The sequence below is a fragment of the Hemitrygon akajei genome, chromosome 31 (assembly GCF_048418815.1).
Source record: "Hemitrygon akajei chromosome 31, sHemAka1.3, whole genome shotgun sequence".
NCBI lineage: Eukaryota > Metazoa > Chordata > Chondrichthyes > Myliobatiformes > Dasyatidae > Hemitrygon > Hemitrygon akajei.
Window position 1 is genome coordinate 18432317 of NC_133154.1, and position 22378 is coordinate 18454694.

Here is a 22378-nt window from a genome sequence, read left to right on the forward strand (position 1 = left end):
TGAGGTAAACATAACTTCAGCCTGGTCTAACGCTCTTAGACCAGGTCCCCCTTACCACTGGAGAGGGGGGTAATGTTGGGTACACCTTCACCTTTTAACTATTTAATTATCCGTTGCCATTCGTTAAAAGACAAGGTAGGGCTTCTCTGTTGGTTGAGAGGTCGCTGAGCTCTGTCACCCGCACGTAGTCCTTCACCCTGCTGGCGTGTTACCTTCAGATCAGTAACAGCACAACATTCCCTTCAAAGCTCCTCACCGACTCCCTGGTCTGATAACAGTGGCGGGGAGCGGCAGGAGCCACCTTACGAACCGCAGCTGGAAGGGAAAACCGAAGGAGACCGCAATCTTGTCGTCGGCCTCAGGGACCTGCCTGGCTCAGCGACCCGGACAGCCACGTTGGCTGGGGTCAGGGCTTCGTGCTTTGGCGCTCACCCTCGCCAAACAGGTCAAAGGGCAGAGGTCAGAGGGGCCCACCGACCCTCCAGGTCCGGGGGTGCAGCTCAGGGCCAACAACCCCGACTGGTCAAACAAGACTGTCACGGAAACAGCGATGGAGAGAATCTGTGTGCGACAGTATGGACAGACAAAGATGGAAGATCTTCACCGATGTGCTCACCGTCAGCGGCGTCACTAAGTTATCCAGGGAAAAGTAAATGGAGTTAATGACCCAACTCCGCCAGGGGTCCGTGCCCTCTGGCGTCCACGTCCTGTCAGATTCATGGGGGTTTTGTGAAATTACCAGTCGGTGTTTCAGCTGGGCTTGGCATTGGTGAACTGCACCTACCTTTGAACATGGGAGCTCCTCTTTGTTTGCAGAGTGATAAGTCGGGACGGTCAAACTGACCAGAGTTGCATTAAACAAACTTCAGCCATACACCTCAGATGTAGCCAACTTGCCCGTCCTTTGCTGCTGGGCATGATGCGTGAGGAAGGCAGGTTTCAGCAGCCGTCGATGGTGTGTTGAGAACTCTGACTCGGGGTTTCCAGAAGTTGTCTGCAATGTATCGAAGAATCCCGGTTCTGGTGTCCTGGAAATCCAAAGCGGTGCTTCTGTTTTTAATTCTGATCAGTCTGCTACTGCACGTCCTGATCGCGCTGCTGCCTGTCCAGGAGTTAAATGGACAAATATGTAGCCCTGGCATACAGGGGGGTCACTCTCTCCCCCACCGGCTGCCGCTGAAGAGCAGGGCATCAAAGGCGAGCGGTCAGCTGCGGGGCTTTGCCGGCACCGGGACGCTGAGCCGCACATCTCAGTCCCCGGGAAAGGCGAGGGGTTCGAGCGAGCCGTCTCCGATGTCGGCCCCTGCGCTCGACGCCACTCGGCAGCGGGATCCCACCGGGCAGAATGCATCGAAACTGGCAGCCCTGTTTCAGCACCCGCTCTACAACATCCCCAAACCTCCGCTGTCACCCGATGACCGGCTCTTCTCAGTGAATTCGGCCGAAAGGTTCACGGCAAAGAGCAGCGACAGTGACGGCTGGTGAGTGGAGCGCCGTTCAAACGAGCCGGGATTCAATCACCGGAGAGAATGGGACAGTCCGATGTGTCACTGTATGCATTACCCAACTTGGACAATAAGCATTAAATAAGTTAAACACAGCCAGGAAAACAGAACACCCTCCTTCAGGCAGGCTCTGCAGTCCAGTGTAGAACACAAACTCAGTTGTAATACTCATGGTATACAAAAAAAGGAGCCAGTTTAATATTCTGGACTATACCCTAAATGAGGGAGTGCTTTAATGTACTGGCTGTGCAAATCTCAAGAGATCGGACGGCGGTCAATAATCGTAAAGTAATAACGCGTGCCGCGGAATACTCTAATCAAGTCAAGTGTGTCACCCAACCACGCAAGGGCACAGTGGAACGAAACAGCGTTCCTCTGGGGCCAAGGTGCAGATGGTACACAGCGAGGAAAGAAGCATATTTACACCAACAACAAAGCATATATATTGTCCCATGACATGTCCCACAATTGACGGTGCAGTCTCCCAGCAGAGTACAGTTACACACTATATACACACTATATGAACTGTAGAAATTCCAGGGAAGATTCCGCAAAGTGAAATACAAGACACAGACTATATCTCATTGTTATGCGCCATGTCCTATGACATCATCATTAAGTCCATTTTAGTGCGAAGAAGTCATAGTGTGGCCGATGTGCGGTGATTGGGGTTTTGCTGGTTGGTTCGAGAATTAAATAATGAGGCTTCAGACCATGAGGGAGGTTGTATTTGAAGTCCTGAAGCACATTTGTTGTTTCAGTATGAGCCGTATCGTATGACGTGGGCGATCATAGTTTTGACCATCATTGTTCCTGGCAAATTTTTCTACAGAAGGGGTTTGCCATTGTCTCCTTCTGGGCAGTGCCTTTACAAGACGGGTGATCCCAGCCATTATCAATACTCTTTAGGGATTGTCTGCCTGGCGTCAGTGATCACATAACCGGTACTTGTGACGTGCACTGGCTGCTCACACGACCTGATCCCATGGCTTCACGTGACCCTGATTGGGGGCTAAGGGAGTGCTACACCTTGCTCAAGGGTGACCTGCAGCCTAGCGGAGGGAAGGAGCCTCCTTACACCTCCTTTGGTAGAGACGCATCTCCACCCGGCCACCCATAGACGATACATATATATGGTTCGGTTTGGATCCTGGGTCGTAGGGGTGCTCTAGTGTGTCTTGGGCTTGGCGGTGCCTATCCCTCTCCAGGCCGGACCACAGCCAATGTCCTCCAGCTCGGTGACTCGCCCCGGTCTCGAACACTTGGCCATTGCAGCTCTTCAGGGAACTTATCCGCCCTGGCCAGTGACTTTGCAGGCGCGGTCCATCACCCAGTGGTGCCATAGCACCCCGCTCAGAGCCCCCTAACATAGCTGTGTATTTCTTAGCTCCTCTTACAGAAATGCACTAACTAACACATCTGATGATTGGTATAAAACATTGTACACAAACTATATTGTTAACAAATAACACAGAATGCAATATTGCAATCTGGAGATTATTCCTTTTTTATTGACATACACCCTTCCAGCCATGCCTCCCAGCAACCCCCAGTTTAATTCCAGCCTGATCATAGGGCGGTTTACAATGACCTATCAATATGATATATAACCTACCAATAACAATATATATGAATATCACACACACAATACATTCCAGTATAATATCTAAAATATATAGACTATAGAACACACACACACACACACACACACACACACACACAATAAATGTATGTGTGATACTCAAACTACACAGATATTATACACATCCTTTCAGTACTTTGCAGGGTCTCGGCCTGAAACATCGACTGTTTACTGTTCTCCGTTGATGCTGCCTGACCTGCTGAGTTCCTCCAGCATTTTGTGTGCATTGCTTTGGATTTCCAGCATCTGCAGAAGCCCTTGTGTTTATATGATTATAAAACTCTATGTGTCTAATTTTTATCGATGTGCTTGTGTTTTGTTCTCACAGGGTTAGCCAGGAGCAGGAGTACGTTCTGCCAGATGGCGAATCTCCTTCTGATACGTATCCCAACTGGCTGAAGTTCTTCATCGGAATTAACCGACATGAGCTCTACGCACAGAACAGCAGCGTCGTTGCCTCCTTACTGCAGGAGCTTGCAACCTTGAGGATTGTCCGTGTCAGTAAGGAGAATTTTTTTGGGGTCATTTTTGCTAAGTGAGTGCAAGGGCACCTGGTTTGGTGCATCTTGTCTGGACGTGATATGTGAGGGTGCAGGTGAAGGCATCAGGGCATAGGTGTGAACTCAAAAGAATGTCCGTACAGGTGTGTGTGCATGCGTGTGTGTGGGTGCATGTGTGTGTGAGTGGGTGTCTGTGTGTGTGTGCGTGAGCGTGAGCGTGTGTGTGTGTGTGTGTGTGTGTGTGTGTGTGCGTGAGTGTGTGTGCGTGTGTGGGTGTGTGTGTGTGTGTGTGGGGGTGTGTGTGTGGGTGTGTGTGTGTGTGTGCGTGAGCGTGAGCGTGTGTGTGTGTGTGTGTGTGTGTGTGTGTGCGTGAGTGCGTGAGTGTGTGTGTGTGTGTGTGTGTGTGGGTGTGTGTGTGTGTGTGCGTGAGCGTGAGCGTGTGTGTGTGTGTGTGTGTGTGTGTGTGTGTGCGTGAGTGCGTGAGTGTGTGTGCGTGTGTGGGTGTGTGTGTGTGTGTGTGGGGGTGTGTGTGTGCGTGCGTGTGTATGTGTGTGTGTGCATGCACACAAGGTCATGTTGAAGTTTAATCATTACTCAACCACACTGGAATACGGTCAAACAAAACAGCGTTACTCGTGAGGTTCAAAGGTTCATTTATTATCACAGTATACAACTCTGAAATTCTTCTTTTTCGGGTAGCCATGAACCCAAGAAAGAAAAGCAAAGCAGCATGATCATCAACCCCAAATCCCTCCTCCTGCACAAGAAAAATGGCATGACCGTCCACACGCCAATTTTATTTACGGAGTTAGAGTGCGGAGTTTACCTTTCTGGTCCTTCGAGCCATGCCACTGAGAAACCCATCGGTTTAACCCCAGCCTAACTTACAATGACCAACCAACCTACCAGCTGGCACATCTTTGGACCGTGGGGGGAAACTGGAGCACCTGGAGGAAACCCACGCGGTCATGGGGAGAACGTACAAACTCCTTACAGACAGCAGCGGGAATTGCACCTGGGTTACCTGCACTATAAAGCATTGCACTAACCACTACACTACCGTGCCACCCTCCCCCTCCCCCCCCAAATCTCATATCTATGCATGAGGTAGAACCAGCAGGCACTAGTGCACCATATTAACAGTATAGACTAGTGTGCATTGGACGTGAAGGAACGCTGAGGTGCACTGTATGGGCGCGAGGTGTCTGTACATCTATATCCAGAGAGCTGTGCCTGTCCCGTGACAGCACTGCCCTCACCTGGTCGGAGGTCACGCCACCTGCCTGTCCCGTGACAGCACTGCCCTCACCTGGTCGGAGGTCACGCCACCTGCCTGTCCCGTGACAGCACTGCCCTCACCTGGTCGGAGGTCACGCCACCTGCCTGTCCCGTGACAGCACTGCCCTCACCTGGTCGGAGGTCACGCCACCTGCCTGTCCCGTGACAGCACTGCCCTCACCTGGTCGGAGGTCACGCCACCTGCCTGTCCCGTGACAGCACTGCCCTCACCTGGTCGGAGGTCACGCCACCTGCCTGTCCCGTGACAGCACTGCCCTCACCTGGTCGGAGGTCACACCATATGCCAGTCAACATTTTGCCCCTCCCAACTAATCAATGCACACTTAACCGTTGGCCACCTTAATTGGATTAACCCATCTAGCACCAAGCCGTTGGCCCCCTGGTGAATCACCTGGGCTGGACCCTCCAGCCCCCTGACCTATAAAGGATGCTACATGTGCTTGGCTCGCTCTCTTTTTGCCATCCTCGAGGGACCACCCTGCTTCACTCCAGGCTGAAGACTGCAGAACAGCGCTGGGGACACGTGGTGAGGTGTGCATTGAATAGGGTTCTGGGAGCGTTTATTGTTGTCCCTTTAGCAAAGACCCGTGCCTGGGGTCAAGGGGTGGCGGGTATCGTAGTTACTTTTCCCTTGCTTGTATGTGTACCTGTACTCTGTCCCCACACCGTTTTCCCATGTATTGTACTGCAGACCTGACTTTTCCTATACTCATCTGTTCTAAGCACATTTGTGCGAATATTGTAGCCGCTTGTGTTGTTCCCAAGCTCTTCTCCCCTTGTAAATAAACTCCTGATTATTAACACTGTGTGTCCAGAGCTCTTGCCTTTGAGACCCACAGAATTGTTCTCATTTCCATCACAACAACGTACGAGGATGGGCGGAGGGGAAGCTCAGCTAGATGGATGTGTTCAGATGTGCATTGGTGAGACACGCGCAGTGAGCTGAGCGCCGCCCAGCACCCGTGCACGCTCAGTAACGCACGCGCAGTATATGAGTGTCCGCAGGACTGGTTGCGCTAAAATGTTTTTACAGGGGCATGCTGTGTAGATCAGGAGTTCCCAGACTTTGTTTCTATGGCATGGGCCCCCTACCATTGACCGAGAGGTCCGTGGACCCCCTGGTATGGATGTGGGGTATATTAGGTCTTATTCGACGCAGCTCGTGCACCAGACGATGAGGCCTGTGTGCTGGGGTGTGTCTGTCTTTAATTACGTTTCAGGAGCTGGGCACCACCAGCTGAGGAGCACTTACCGCACGTCCCTGAAAGCCCTCGGGTGAAGTTGGCGACCTGGCTGTGTTGCCACAGCAGTCTGTACCAATGGCAAGCTGTGCTCAGCAGAAGGTTACAATGAACCTTCTATCTTAATGGAGTCAAGTTAGGAAAAGGGGAAGTACAATGAGATCTAGGTGTTCTTGTACATCAGTCAATGAAAGTAAGCATGCAGGTACAGCAGGCAGTGAAGAAAGCTAATGGCATGCTGGCTTTTATGACAAGAGGAATTGAGTATAGGAGTAAAGAGGTCCTTCTGCAGCTGTACAGGGCCCTGGTGAGACCCCACCTGGAGTATTGTGTGCAGTTTTGGTCTCCAAATTTGAGGAAGGACATTCTTGCTATTGAGGGAGTGCAGCGTAGGTTCACAAGGTTAATTCCCGGAATGGCAGGACTGTCATATGTTGAAAGATTGGAGCGACTGGGCTTGTATACACTGGAATTTAGAAGGATGAGAGGGGATCTGATTGAAATGTATAAGATTATTAAGGGATTGGACATGCTGGAGGCAGGAAGCATGTTCCCGCTGATGGGTGAGTCCAGAACTAGAGGCCACAGTTTAAGAATAAGGGGTAGGCCATTTAGAACAGAGATGCGGAAAAACTTTTTCACCCAGAGAGTGGTGGATATGTGGAATGCTCTGCCCCAGAAGGCAGTGGAGGCCAAGTCTCTGGATGCATTCAAGAGAGAGTTAGATAGAGCTCTTATAGATAGCGGGGTCAAGGGATATGGGGAGAGGGCAGGAACGGGGTACTGATTGTGTATGATCAGCCATGATCACAGTGAATGGCGGTGCTGGCTAGAAGGGCTGAATGGCCTACTCCTGCACCTGTTGTCTATAACTGAATTGGGGGCATGGCCTGGGGGCTGGCGTTGTGCTTTACAGCACCAGCTGGAAGTCTGGGGCTCATTTCCTGCCGTGGCCTGCAGGGAGTTTTTGTTCTCCCCATGACAAAGTATTTTCCAGTCCCGCTCCCCCCCTCAACATCTGAAAGATGTACGGTTAGGGTTAGGGTTGGTAAGCTGTGGACACGCTATGTTGGCGCCTCTTGCGGGCTTCCCAGCACAATCCTCGCAGATTTGATTTGATGCAGACGATGCATTTCACTGCATTGTTCGATGTACAAGTGACAAATAAAGCTCAGCTTTGAAAGAAAGGATCTTAAATTCCGCAGCCGGCGTGGTGGGACCTGGACGTGGGCGTGTGGATTGTGACGCACATCCCAGAATTTTGAAAGGGGTGACGTTGAGATACCGGATACTTGGATTATCATCTTCTGAGATGCTGCGGGTTCCGGTGGGCAGAGAACTGCGAATGTGGAACTGGTTCATTATTGTCACAGGGACTGAGATACAGTGAGAGGCTCGTCCATGCTGATCAGTGCGTTGTGCTAGAACAGGGTGAGACAACAACAACGCAGAGTGAAGTGTGACAGCGACAGGGAAAATGCAGGGCTGGTTAGCAATGAGGAGCAGCACCATATTCTGTCTAGGTAGCCTCCAACCTGATGGCGTGAACATCGATTTCTCCTTCTGGTCACTTATTTTTCTCATTTTTTTTCCTTTTCCCCTCCCGCTTCCCTCTTCCTCCACTCCCCACTCTGGCCTCCGTCACCTCCCCCGGCCCCCCCCCCCCCCATCCTTCCCCACTCTCCTCTCCTTTCGGCTTCCTTCTTCCCCAGCCCTCTACCTCTCCAACCTACTTGGCTTCACCTGTCACCTTCCTGCTTCCTCTCCACCCCCCACATCTGGCAGCTTGCCCTTCTCATTCCAGTCCCGATGAAGGGACACAGCCCGAAACGTCGACGGTTCCGTAGATGCTGTCGAGATCCTCCAGCATTTTGTGCGTGTTTCTAAGCTACGACGTACTAGATCAGAACGAGGTAGATTGTGAGGCCAAGAGCCTGTCTTGTCATAGCAAGGAACTGAGTGGGAGCTGTCCAGTGGGCCGTGCTTTCAGGTCTCGCGAGAGCAAGGAGAAGTGAGAATATCTGGGGTGGGTGGGGTCTCCAATTATGCTAGCTGCTTACTAAGACAGCGAGAGATTCATGAGTGGATGAGTTCATGAGTTTCTGTGATGTGCTGACCCCACTATTCAAGAAAATCCAAGTTCCAGTTCAAACTTTATTGTCATTCAACCATACATGAATACAGCCAAACGAGATGGTGTTACTCCAGGGCCAAGGTACCAACAGTCGTACACAGCACAGAGCATATATAACACAAGCTCATATAAGTTAAAGTCTGTCCCGAGCCTTATTGGCTCATCAGGCTGGTGCTTATGCTGGTTTCCGTAGCGTGAAGTGACTGAGAATACCAGACTCCCCCCCCCACCGGATAGGACGGCAGTCTATCGCGGGGTTAACCCCCAGCATTTTGCCGGTACCCCGTTTTCAGCTGGGTGGACTGGAGCAATGTGTGGTTAAGTGCCTTGCTCACAACACGCTGTCTCGGCTGGGGCTCGAACTCACGACCTTCGGATCGCTAGTCCAACGCCCTAACCACTTGGCCCCGCGCCACCAAGCTCATGTAAGATATCAGTGAAATTCAGTTCAAGACCCCGAGTCTTGCAGCAGTCTGCTTGTCTTCTGCCGAGTGAACACTGGGGGGCAGCACTGACTGCTGGGCGCGCTGCTCCCAGTGCACTGACTCCAACACCTCTCTCCCTGGCAGGGGTAAACAGGCAACACCGCGGCCCGAGGCCTAACCTCGCCACGACCGAGGCCACGCGGCTGCCCCGCCACCCGCCAACAAATCAGTGAATCGGACTTGCAGCATTCCACGTTAACAATGCCCAACAGGGTCTTGCGATCACAAGGAAAGGGACTAAGACGATCACTGGCTGTTAGAGAAGGAATGAGGATGAAACAGGGAATTTAGCCTGACGTCAGTGGTATGGAAGATTCTGGAATCTATATTAAAGGATTAAGTAACAAATATCTAGAAATTGACGGAATAGAGTCAGCATGGATTTGAGAATGAAAGTTAAACTTTCTCCAATTTGCTGAGAGTTCTTTGAGTGTGATTGGTAGGATGGGATCTGCAGGGAGGACTCGTAGGGTTGGGTATTTGGAAGGGTTTCTACAAGGCTCTGCACAGGAGTTTTGTCAGCGAGGTCAGAGTTGCGCTGTCGACATGTCATGGTGGCCCTATGGACGGCAGTAGATTGCCAGGCCTTTCTACTGCTGCTGCCCAGGTTGGGACCTAGCCAGATTCGAACTCAGAACCATCCGTCTCGAAGTCCAGTGCTGATGCCACTACACCACTAGCTGGCCCGGGGCATGTACAGCACAAACTGAGCTCCACAAGCCTTTGGATAAGAGACACATAACAGTCTCACGTGCAAAGTTGAAGCCTGATTTATAAAACGGTTCCTGGGTAGCACAGGTGCAAAGTAAGTAAGTAACAGAAGAGTGGTTGAGGGCCAGCACAGACACAGTGGGCCAAATAGCCTTGTAAGCGTTCTGTAGAGTTATGTTTCCCTCCACCGAGGAGCCGAGGAACAGGGGACAGGCTGAGAAAAGGGGGTATGCTATTCAGGACTGAAATGAGGAAATATGTCATCACTCGGAGGGTAGTGAACCTCTGGAAATCCCCACTACCAAAGGCCATGGAAGCTCAAGGTTCACCTGAAACCAAGACTGGGCATTAATGGTAGAAGATCAGCTGTGCCCTTGATGGGCCAAATGGCATCTTACAGTCCCATTTCTCTATGTTCTTATACCTGAGGCTCGGTACATATAGAGGAGCCTCCAGGTGAGGTATGCACAGGTGTGTTGCCCTGGTCCATATAATACAGTGAAGCTTTAAAAAATCACCAACAGCAGCAGAAATGGTCTTCAGAGTTCGCTGGAGGAGGGCAGTGACAGTGCATGGAACCAGCCGGGGTGTGAACCATTACTTTGACAGAATGTGACCTGATCCAGGGGAAGAGAGGTTTTCACGGGGATGGAGAGGGACGTGAAGATTGGCACTGTTGCAAAGTGAGCAGCATAAATACACACACACACACACTCACACACATACACTCACACACACACTCACACACTCACTACACACACTCGCACACTCGCATACTCACTACACACACTCACACTCACACTCACACACTCACATACACTACACACACTCACACTCACTCTCACACACACACACTCACTACACACACTCACATACTCACTACACACACACACACTCACACTCACACACACTGCACACACTCACCCTCACTCACACACACACTCACACACTCTACACACACTCACACTCATTCACACACACACTCACACTACACACACTCACACTCACTCACACATACACTCACACACACACTACACACACTCACACTCACTTGCACACACACTACACACACACTACACACTCACACACACTCACACTCACTTGCACACACACTACACACACACACTCACACTCACACACACTCACTATGCACACTCACATACTCACTACACACACTACACACACACTCACTCTCACATACACACACTCATGCTCACACACACACTCACTCACACTAACACACACTCACACGCACACACACACTACACACACTCACCCTCATTCACACACACACTCACACACACTACACACACTCACACTCATTCACACACACACACTCACACTCACACTCACGCACACACACTCACACACGCACTCACACACTCACTACGCACACTCACATACTCACTACACACACTCACTACACACACTCATTTACTCACTACACACACTCACACTCTCACACACACTCACTACACACACTTACACGCACACTCACTACACACACACACACACACACACACACACACACACACACACACTCTCTCTCTCTCTCTCTCTCTCTCTCTCTCTCTCTCTCTCTCTCTCTCTCTCTCTCTCTCTCTCTCTCTCTCTCTCTCTCTCTCTCTCTCTCTCTCTCTCCTATAAGACAAACAAAGCAATGTGTAAAGAAAAAGAAACAAACTGCACAGGTATAAAAAGAAAGAGCAAAAAGAAACAATATTAATAACAGTAAATAAATAAGCAATGAATATTGAGAGAGTGTCCTTGAAAGTGAGTCTACAGGTTGTGGGAACAGTTCAGTGATGGGGCGAGTGAAGTTATCTTCTTAGGTTTGAGAGCCTGATGGTTGAGGGGTAATAACTATTCCTGAACCTGGTGGTGAGAGTCCTGAGGCTCCTGGCAGCAGTGAGAGAGAGCATGACGTGGATGGCAGGGATTCCTGATGAGGGATGTTGCGTTCTGTGACAGCACTCTGTGTAGATGGACTGTGCCCTTTCAACTACTTTGTGTAGGCTTTTCCATACAAGGGCATTGGTGTTTCCATGCCAGGCTGTGATTCAGTATACTCTCCAGTAAACATCTATCGAAGTTTGTCAAAGTTTTGGATGACATGCTGAATCTTCACAGACTTCTGGGAAAGTAGAGGCACTGCAATGCTTTCTTCATAATGGCTCTTACATGCTGGACCCAGGACAGATTCTCTGAAATGATAACACTGAGGAATTTAAAGTTGCTGCCCCTCTCCACCTTTGATCCCCAATGAGGACTGGCTCATGGACCTCCTGTTTCCTCTGCCTGTAGTCAGTAACCAGTTCCTTGGCCTTGCTGACGTTGTTGTGGCACCACTCAGTCAGATTCTCAATCTCCCTCCTCTCTGCTTATTCATTACAGCCAAAGTTTTTGGCCAACGGCCTTGGTATTGTGGGCAAACTTAAATATGGCTTTGGAGCCTTGCTTAGCCTCACAGTTGTAAGTGTAAAGTGAGTAGAGGAGGGGGCTTACACGCAGCCTTGTGATGCACCTGAGCTGATGGAGATTATGGAGGAGATGTTGTTGCCAATCCAAACTTGGATCAGTAAGTGAGGAAATTGAGGAATCACTTACTTGGAGGCATTGAGGCCTGAGCTTCAGTCTTATCCGGGTTCCTTGATGCCGTTCTCATTCGTCCGCTCCGGTGTCACCAGCAGTCACCTCTGGAATTTGTTACTTTGGTGTGCACGTAGACCAAGCAGGTGGAGAATTTTGGAGCTTGTGCTCGGCTAAGTGACTAACGACATTCAACCCACACAAGTGGCGAATACTGACCATTTCCTGTAAGGATAAGGACGTGGCTGTTTGAATGGTTCCTTCCACCACGTGACCATAGTACGTAGTAGCTACAAATGCATTGTAGCATCTCCAAAGCCCATGACATCTACTACCCAGATACCACCTTTCCCCTGACCCACCGCTTAGAACTGGATTGCTTTTCCCCATCGGTGTGTCTACTAGTTGAACTTAATACCATTAATAACTTAATATTGAACCCTTCCCGAGGAGTACTTTCTCTAGACAGACAGCACTGGTCCTAAAAGACATCTCCTGGTATGTTGGGATGGGTAATACCACCTGGACTAGCACCTGTTGGTTGAATTTAAAATAATCAGTGCTGACAGTGAAGTAACTGTTGAAATTTCTTTTCCCAGTTCAGAAACTTGGTGGGACTCAGCTGAAGTTGACGATGACATTGCAGAACTACGGCAAAGCCTTGTTTAAACCTTTGAAGTAAGTTTGAGTTTCTGACACTCAGCTCATTCTCTTCAAAACAGAAATGGGTAAGAATGTTGCCTGATTTGGGAGGGGGCTGAATATGAGGGGTGATTGATAAGTTTGTGGCCTAAGGTAGAAGGAGTCAATTTCAGAAAACCTAGCACATTTATTTTTCAACATAGTCCCCTCCTACATTTACACACTTAGTCCAGCGGTCGTGGAGCATACGGATCTTGGACCTCCAGAAAGTGTCCACAGCTTGGGTGATTGATAAGTTCATGGCCTAAGGTAGAAGGAGATGAGTTATATAGCTCTCGTTACATGCACATGCAGTTCAACTCTTTGAGTGATTATGCAGAAAGTTTGAAGTTAATAACTCATCTCCTGCAGACAGTTCCTGGAGGTCCATGGTCCATATGCTCCACAACCGCTGGACTAAGTGTGTAAATGTAGGAGGGGACTTTGTTGAAAAATAAATGTGCTAGGTTTTCTAAAATTGACTCCTTCTACCTTAGGCCACGAACTTATCAATCACCCTTGTACATTGTCCAAAGCAGCCTCACTCTCTACCAACTCATGCAGGAAGATAAGGATGTGCCTGCAGATGAATTTACTGCCTGGGGTCTCCAAACTTCTTCACTGTATAGATGTCAATTAGTTCTGTCCGCTCAGTCTGGAGGATGCACAATTACCTAGCCACAGAATTCATGCCGCTGGCCTCCCAGATCACATCACTTCTCACTATCAAATCTCGCTACCTTCTCCCAAAGAGTCCGCCAGACTCTTGGGTTGAGTGTGTAAGCCATTAAATCCCAAGGAACCTCTTCATCTACATCCCAGAGTTTTGGAAAGGGTTGGCTACAGGAGGGTTGGGTGCACTGGCTATTTCATTTCAAATCTGTACGGATTCTGGAATGGTCCTGCAGTTTGGAGCGGAACTAACGTGATCCCACTGCATAAGAAAGGAGAGAGAGAATGGGGAATTGCCAACCTGTGAGTTTAGCAAGTGAGAAATACTGGAATTTACAACAAAGAATGGAATAGTAGGGCACCTCGAAAAGAATAATGGGAATGAACAATCATTGTGGATGTATTACGTTGGACTAATTTACAAGGGTTCACTGAGGATGTGACCAGTGCTATAGTTAAGGGGGGAATAGTAGATGTGATATATTTAGATTTTTTTTTTCAGCGGGCTTTTATTAAGGTGTCACTCTAGGGGTAAATATATTGGCATAGTTTAAGAATTACACCACCAAAATCAGCATATTCAGCCCCAATAATACCTGCTGCCTACTGAGGGATTGACATTTGGATTTGGGTTAACTAGCAGAAGCAAAGAGTTGAAATAAAATATTTTTCCCCAGACTGGCGGTCTGTAGCTGCTGGGGTCGGTGCTGAGGACCCGGGTTATTCACAGCCTGTGTCAATGAGAGAACCAAATGTCATATTTCCAGGTTCGTTGATGATGCAAAGCGAGGCGGATTGCTTGATGGAAGGAGGATGTACAACTGTTTCAGTGGCTTTACTTACAAGCTGAACAAAGGGTCGGAACTTGTCAGACCGAGTGGAATGTGGGCAGTGATCCAAGAAGTAGAGGATTGTTTACGTTGTGAGTGGCTGGGTAGTGCAGATGTTGAAAGGGCATGCCTGTTCTTGTACAAAGTCACTGAGGTCCAAAGAAAGATGTCACAAAATATGTGGATAGGGCGGTGAAGAAAGCTTTTGGTATGCTGGTCTTTATAAATCAGAGCATTGAGTATAGGAGTTGTGATGTAATGTTAAAATTGTACAAGGCTTTGTTGAGGCCAAATTTGGAGTATTGTGTACAGTTCAGGTCTCCGAATTATAGGAAAGATGTCAACAAATTAGAGAGAGTACAGTGGAGATTTACTAAAATGTTACCTGGGTTTCAGCACCTAAGAGAAAGGTTGAACAAGTTAGGTCTTTATTCTTTGGAGCGTAGAAGGTTGAGGGAGGACTTGATAGAGGTATTTAAAATTATGAGGGGGATAGATAGAGTTGACGTGGATAGGCTTTTTCCATTGAGAGTAGGGGAGATTCAAACAAGAGGACATGAGTTGAGAGTTAAGGGGCAAAAGTTTAGGGGTAACACGAGGGGGAACTTCTTTACTCAGAGAGTAGTAGCCGTGTGGAACGAGCTTCCAGTAGGAGTGGTAGAGGCAGGTTCGATTTTGTCATTTAAAAAAAATTGGATAGGTATATGGACAGGAAAGGAATGGAGGGTTATGGGCTGAGTGCAGGCTGGTGGGACTAGGTGGGAGTAAGCATTCGGCACGGACTAGAAGGGCCGAGATGGCCTGTTTCCGTGCTGTAATTGTTGTATGTTATATGGTTATAAAAACCTTTAGGAGGGCAAATTGCAGGAAGATTTGATTCAGGTCTCACTCCAATAGGGATGTATGTTGAAGCTGTATAAGATGTTGGTGACGCCTAATTTAGAGTATTGTGTGCAGTTTTGGTCACCTACTGACAAGAAAGATGTCAGTAAGATTGAAAGGGTGCAGAGAAAATTTAGAAGGATGTTGCTGGGACTTGAGGGAGAGGTTGAATAGGTTAGGACTTTATTCCCTGGAGTGTAGGAGAATGAGTGGAGGTTTGATAGAGGTATAATGAGGGGTGTAGGTAGGGTAAATGCAAGCAGCCTTTTTCCACTGAGGTTGGGTTCAGGGTGACAGGCGAAATGTTCAACGGGAACATGAGGAGAACTTCTTCACTCAGAGGGTGGTGAGAGTGGGGAACAAGCTGCCAGTGCAAGTGGTAAATGCAAGTTTGATTTCAACATTTAAGAGAAATTTGGATAAGTACCAAAAAGTAGGAGGGATGTGGAGGCTATGGTCCAGGTGTAGCTCAATTAGACTAGGAAAGAACATAGTTAGGGTGGAGTAGATGGGCCAAAGAGCCTGTTTCTGCGCTGTAATGTTCTATGACTCCACAGCTCTGCAGTTATATAGGGGAGTGTTAAGTCTGCACTTGAAGTAATGTGTACAGATTTTGCCTTTTATATGAACAAAATCTGTTTCCCTAGGGAGAGTGCAGCAAAGATTCACAAGACTAGTTCCAGAGGTAGTGAGTATGAGGGGTGATTGATAAGTTCGTGGCCTAAGGTAGGCGATGAGTTATTAACTTCAAATTTTCTGCATAATCACTCAAAGAGATGAACTGCACGTGCATGTAACGAGAGCTGTATAACGCATACCCTTGTATCTTAGGCCACGAAGTTATCAATCACCCCTGCTGTGGACACTTTCTGGAGATCCAAGATCTGTATGCTCCACGACCGCTGGACTAAGTGTGTAAATGTAGGAGGAGACTGTGTTGAAAAATGAATGTGCTAGGTTTTCTAAAATTGACTCCTTCTACCTTATCAATCACCCCTTGTATTTTCATATGGGAGATTGAGTAGATTAGGTCTTACTTTTAGATTTTAGATAACTTCCAATATTATTACTAGGTTCAGCAGGGGAGATACAGGGAAGATGTTTCTCTTGTCTAATGAGTCTGGAGTAAACTGAGATGAGGAGAAGTTTCACCATGGAGGGGATAGGGGAACATTTGTAATTCTCTACTGAAGGGGACAGTAGGAGCTCAGTCGTAAAGTTAATTTGAAACTGAGTTTAATGGATTTCTGGAATCAAGGGAAGCAGAGATATTACAAGAAAACAGAGCTTAAGTACAGTACTGTGTAAAAGTCTTAGCTAGGGTGCCTAGTACAGTACTGTCTTTGTCAACGTGGAGCGGAGAGCAAGCTTGTAAATCTGACGGGAACAGAGGATGTTGGGAATGGTGAGCGTGGAGCGCCGCAGAAGGGGTGTGGGACAGGTGGTAGAGAAGGTGTGCCAGGGGCAAGGGCGGATGCAGATAGATCCAGCCCTGAGACATTTGATTAAAAACAATTGGTTTATTGATCTTTACAGAATGTCTCTCTGGTGCTTCCTGCTCCCTTCCCCTTTTCCGAACTGTGATTCCCCTCTTTCTGCCCCCTTCTCATTTTCAGTCCACAATAGAGACCCGTATCAGAATCAGGTTTATCATCACTCACATATCTCATGAAATCTGCGGTTTTTTTTGCAGCAGTACAGTGCAATACATAAAATTACTACAGTACTGTGCAAAAGACTAGCTATATATACTTAAAACTTTGGCACAAACCGTAGATCAGCCAAATTCTTGACGTGTGGTAGAGCAGGCTTGGGGTCTAGAAGGGCAACAGCCACTCCCATCCTCGTCTATGTATCATTTGCAGGCTCTTCGTCAATTAATGAGCCTTCTTCCTTACAGACAGACCCGGGACGAGGAAACATCCCCAGATCTTTTCTACTTCTCCGATTTTGAGAGGCACAATGCAGAGATCGCTGCCTTTCATTTGGATCGGTGAGTAAGGAGGAGGTATGTCACGAACTGGGAAATAAACCACTTCAGAAAATTCCAAGGCGTCATGTCCACTGAACTTCCACTATCGATCAGAATCATGTTTAATATCACTGGCACATGTCGTGAAATTTGTTACTACGTGGCAGCTGTACCTTGCAATACATAGTAATAAAATCTGTGAATTAAGAGGTAAATATATTATAAAAAAGTTAAATAAGGAGTGCAAAACAGTAAAAAAAATGTAGTGATTAGTGTTCATGAGTTCAATGTCCATTCAGAAATTGGATGGCAGAGGGGAAGAAGCTGTTCCTGAATCGTTGAGTGTGTGTCTTCAGGCTCCTGTACCTCCTTCCTGATGGCAGCAATGAGAAGAGGGCATGTCCTGGGTGATGGGGGTCCTTAATGATGGACATTAATCAAGTTTGACCTGCCGGTTGTAAGTCAATACGGTAATGCATTCTCTCCTGGTGCTTTGTCTTTTCAGCCTAGATTACAGACGACAGTAGTTTAATGTCCCAATATTAAACTGGCACATCCCTACCCCTACAAGCAGAGTGCTTGTTTCTTCTCCCCAATGACAGGACTCTCGTGTCAGGTCTAAGTGGTTTATTGAGCACAGGCTTGGTAATGGAGTCTCCCGCATCTAACTCCAGTGGGTCCTTCATCACTGCCACGTTCAGTCTTTAAGCTTCTAACCATCTCCGTTTTCGGAAACGACTGCGATAGAAGGAGTCACTTCATTTCATTTATCATTGCTGTGCCTCTACCTCACGTCACCAATTATGGTGCATTCTACTCTGGACAGTCTCGGCTGTTTACAATGAGTCTCGGATGAAGGGTCTCGGCCCGAAACGTCGACTGTTTACTCTTTTCCATAGATGCTGCCTGGCCTGCTGTCTTCCTCATTACTTTTCTAAAGTTCCGTGATTCTGTTTATTATAGGTGATCATGAAGTGATCAGACTCCTTGAACCAGCTTGGATAACTTCACTCACCTCGACGCTGAGCTGATCTCATAGTGTACAGGCTCACTTTCAAGGACTCTGCAGCTCCCGTTCTCAGTACTATTTATTTTCTGTACTTTCACAGTTTGTCTTCCTTTACAATGGGATGTTTGTCAGCCGTTCTGTGTAGTTTTTCATCGATTCTGTTGCGTTTCTTTGTTCTGCGGGGAATGCCTGCAAGAAAAAGAACCTCTGTGTAGTATATGGTGACACATAGCATATGTACTTTGATAATAGACTTACGGTACTTTGAAATTTGATTTTGTGATTTTTTTCCAGGCTAATTTGCACACAGTGCCTATAATCTCTCACCATAATTCTACCCCGTTCAGGTATGTCTGATAGTTTATCCCTTCCTTCCTCTGGCACCAACTACATTGTGGTCACAATTTTCTGGAAGTTCTGCTGATTAGAGGCTACTTTCAAAGCGACACATTGAAGCAACACTCGAGTGCAGTAATCGAGGCAGGTCATAACAGACTTCATGGCTGAAGTCAGATAGGTTAAAAAAAAGTAAGAGAGCTGAGATTTAGCAGAAACGGGAAGTGATACACCATGACTGGACCAGTAAAGAAAGAAAATATGAACTCTTTTCTGTAACTTCTCGAACTTGTTGTGGCACCTTCAAAGATTTGCTTACATTAACTGCCAGGAAGAGTGAATAAGCTTGTCATTGAAGATAACAGGATAAATTAGCTGTGCTGTTGTAAAATCATCCTTTGCTTTGTTTAAATTAACAGAATTACAAAATGAGGAAGTTACTAAACCTTCAGAAGATGCTGAGCTGGTTCTCATAAGAGTTTTTCCTCCGCTGGGCTTCTCACCTCGGGCAGGATAAGGTCCTGGGGATTGATCATTCGAGTCTGAATAGTTCTCCAGTCTTTTTTACTTGTACTGATTTCTGTCTCTTCCTTATTCACTCTGATCTCTGTCAAAGTAAGTATATTAATTGATAAATTTATTACCAAAGTACATTAATTTACTTCAAGCTCTATCAAAATATCAAAGTAATTTCTTTTAATCGAAGTATATAGCATATACAGTACTGTGCAAAAGTCTTAGGCACATACATATAGCTGTGGGTGTCTAAGACTTTTGCACAGTACTGTATTTGTCAACGTGGAGCGGAGAGTGAGTTTGTAAATCTGGCGGTAGCAAAGGATGCTGGGAATGGTGAGGGTGGAGCACTATGGGGGGGGGTGTGTGGGACAGGTGGCAGAGAAGGAGTGCCAGGGTGGGGTGGGAGATGGTGGGGGTGCAGACACACCCAGCCCTGAGATACCAGGCGAGGTCATTTGATTCCAAGCAATTGGTTCATTGATCATTACAGAATGTCTCTCTGGTGCTTCCCTCTCTCTTCCCCTTTTCCCAACCACAATTCCCCTCTCCCTGCCCCCTTCCCACTTTCAGTCTACAATTGGGACACATATCAGAATCATCATTCACATATGTCATGAAATCTTGTTTTTTTTTGTGGCAGCAGTACAGGGCGATGCATAAAATTACTACAGTACTGTGAAGTCTTAGGCTCCCTAGCTATATACATGTGCTCAAGACTCCTTGCACAGTACTACCTTGAACTTAATTTTCTTGCAGGCATTTACAGGAAAAATAAAACATGCAATAGGATTTTCTGAAAAATGTATAGATAAAGTCTGTCAAGTAGCCGATGTACAAAAGACGACAAACCATGCAACTGAAACGTAATGCTGAGAACATGGATCCAAAGAGACCTTGGAAGTGAGACTGTAGGTTGTAGAGTCCGTGTGGAGTTGTGATGAGTGACGTTATCCACGCTAGTCCAGGAGCCTGTTTTTTCTATGCTAGTAAGTCTTCCTGATCCTGGTGGTGTGGGACCAAGGCTTCTATCCCTCCTTCCCGATGGTATTAACAAGAAGAGAGTACGGCCTGCACCAGTGGGAGTCTTTGATGATGGATGCTGCTGTATTGCCACAGCTCTCCATGTAAAGATACTCAGAGGTGAGGAGAGCTTTCCTGTGATAGACTGGACTTTATCCATCATTTTCTTTAGCCTTTTCTGTTCCTGTTTCCATAGTAGGAAATCAGGACTATTTCCAGACCTGATGAAGGGACTTGGTCGAAAACGTTGAATATTTATTCCTCTCCATGGATGCTGGCTGACCTGCTGAGTTCCTCCAGCATTTTGTGTGAGTAAATCTGGTCTTCCAGCATCTACAGAAACCCAAGTTTCTCCAGCATTTTGTGTGAGTAAATCTGGTCTTCCAGCATCTACAGAAACCCAAGTTTCTCCAGCATTTTGTGTGAGTAAATCTGGACTTCCAGCATCTACAGAAACCCTCATGTGCATTGGTGTTTCCACACCAGGCTGTGATGCAACCCGTTAGGATACTCTGCGCCTATTGAATTTTTTCAACATTTTTGGTAACATGCTGAATCGATGAAAATTTTCTATTAAAGTACCTTTTGTGCCTTCTTTGTGATGTCACTATGTGCTTGTCCCAGGATGTATCCTATTGTACGTTAATGTAAAATTGCTTACCGTCTCTACCTCTGATTCCCTAATGAGGACTTGCTCATGGACTTCCAATTTCTTCTTCCTGAAGTTTACAATCAGCTTCTTGGTCTTGCTGACATTGAGTGAGGGGATGATGTTGTGGCACCACTCAGCCAGACTTTCAATCCCATATGCCGATTTGCCACCATCTTTGGTTCGGTCTAGGACAGTGGTGTCGTCAGCAAACCTGAATATGGCGTCGGAGCTGTGCTTGGCCACTCAGTCATAAATATAAAGCAAGTAGAGCAGGGGCTAAGCACGCAGGCCTGTGTGGGGCACCTGTGCTGATGGAGGAGATGTTGTTGCCAATCTGAACTGGGGTCTGCAAGTGAGGAAATCGAGGATCTAGTTGCACGAGGAGGCGTTGAGGACTAGTTGTTTAGTGGCGTGGTGCTGTGCAAGACATAAAAGTTACCACAAGCCACAAAGTAAGTAAATAATTAATGTGAAATAGGAATAGCGAGGTAGAGTTTATAGGTTCTTGGAACGTGCAGACAACTGATGGCAAAGAGAAAGAAGCTGTTCTTGAAATGTTGAATGTAGGTCTCCAAGCTTCTGTACTTCCTCCTGAATGGTAGTAGTGGAAAGAGGGCATGTTTTGAGTGGTGAGTGTCCTTCAGGATGGATGCCACCTCATTGAGGCACAGTTCTTTGTAGATGTCCTCGATGATGGGGAGGGTTGTGCCTGTGATAGGTCTGGCTGATTCTGCCATCTCCATTCCAGCTGGAGCCCTCTGTGCCGTACGTTTGCCTGAGTCTTTGGCAACCTACCGAATCTCCTCAAGCTCTTGCCGATTAGAACAGGGACGAACAGGCAAGCAATATTGTGTAGATGCAACACGGGGGCAGATGGACCCCAATGCGGTTGACAGTGATCACGTCGCAGGCACGTGCTGGCTGCCCGAGGAACTTTGGTTCTGAATTAATGAGCTGGAGTCCAAGCTTCAGACACTGAAATGCATCAGAAAGGGGGTCAATGTTCCAGGAGACTGGACGCTACATTCCTCTCAGTTTCCATCAGGTTTCTGATGTTTGAGAGTAGGTGGATTTAGAGGACAATGGATTATCCAGGAGGGATGTGTGCTGCTTTTTTTCCAGGACCAGGACATAACTAGACTACATTTCACATTGTCAAGGTGTAGCTGGACTGGAACATCTGGTAAAGGCGTAGCTAGTTCTGGTGTGCAATATTCGGTACCACAGCAGGATCTTGTCTTGCACTGTAGTCCTTGCTGCAGCCAGGGCTTTCAGTTCTTTCATGATATCCAGCAGAGACAGACAGACATACTTTATTGATCCTGAGGGAAATTGGGTTTCGTTACAACCACACCAACCAAGAATTGTGAAGAAATATAGCAATATAAAACCATAAATAATTAAATAATAGTAAGTTAATCATACCAAGTGGAAATAAGTCCAGGACCAGCCTATTGGCTCAGGGTGTCTGACACTCCGAGGGAGGAGTTGTAAAGTTTGATGGCCACAGGTAGGAATGACTTCCTATGACGCTCAGTGTTGCATCTCGGTGGAATGAGTCTCTGGCTGAATGTACTCCTGTGCCTAATCAGTACATTATGGAGTGGATGGGATTCATTGTCCAAGATGGCATGCAACTTGGACAGCATCCTCTTTTCAGACACCACCGTCAGAGAATCCAGTTCCACCCCCAACAACA

The 22378-nt window shown here is 47.4% G+C and overlaps 1 protein-coding gene across 1 annotated transcript in view; it reads left to right on the plus strand.

The window, feature by feature from the left end:
* The first annotated feature begins 874 nt into the window (after positions 1–874).
* Positions 875–22378, plus strand: part of LOC140719089 (extracellular serine/threonine protein kinase FAM20C-like) — a 40970-nt gene continuing 19466 nt past the window's right edge. The window contains exons 1-4 of the mRNA XM_073033465.1: positions 875–1481; positions 3476–3648; positions 12706–12784; positions 17072–17164. Of these exons, the coding sequence (XP_072889566.1) occupies positions 1000–1481; positions 3476–3648; positions 12706–12784; positions 17072–17164 (827 nt within the window). The 5' untranslated portion in view covers positions 875–999. The remainder of the gene's footprint in view (positions 1482–3475; positions 3649–12705; positions 12785–17071; positions 17165–22378) is intronic.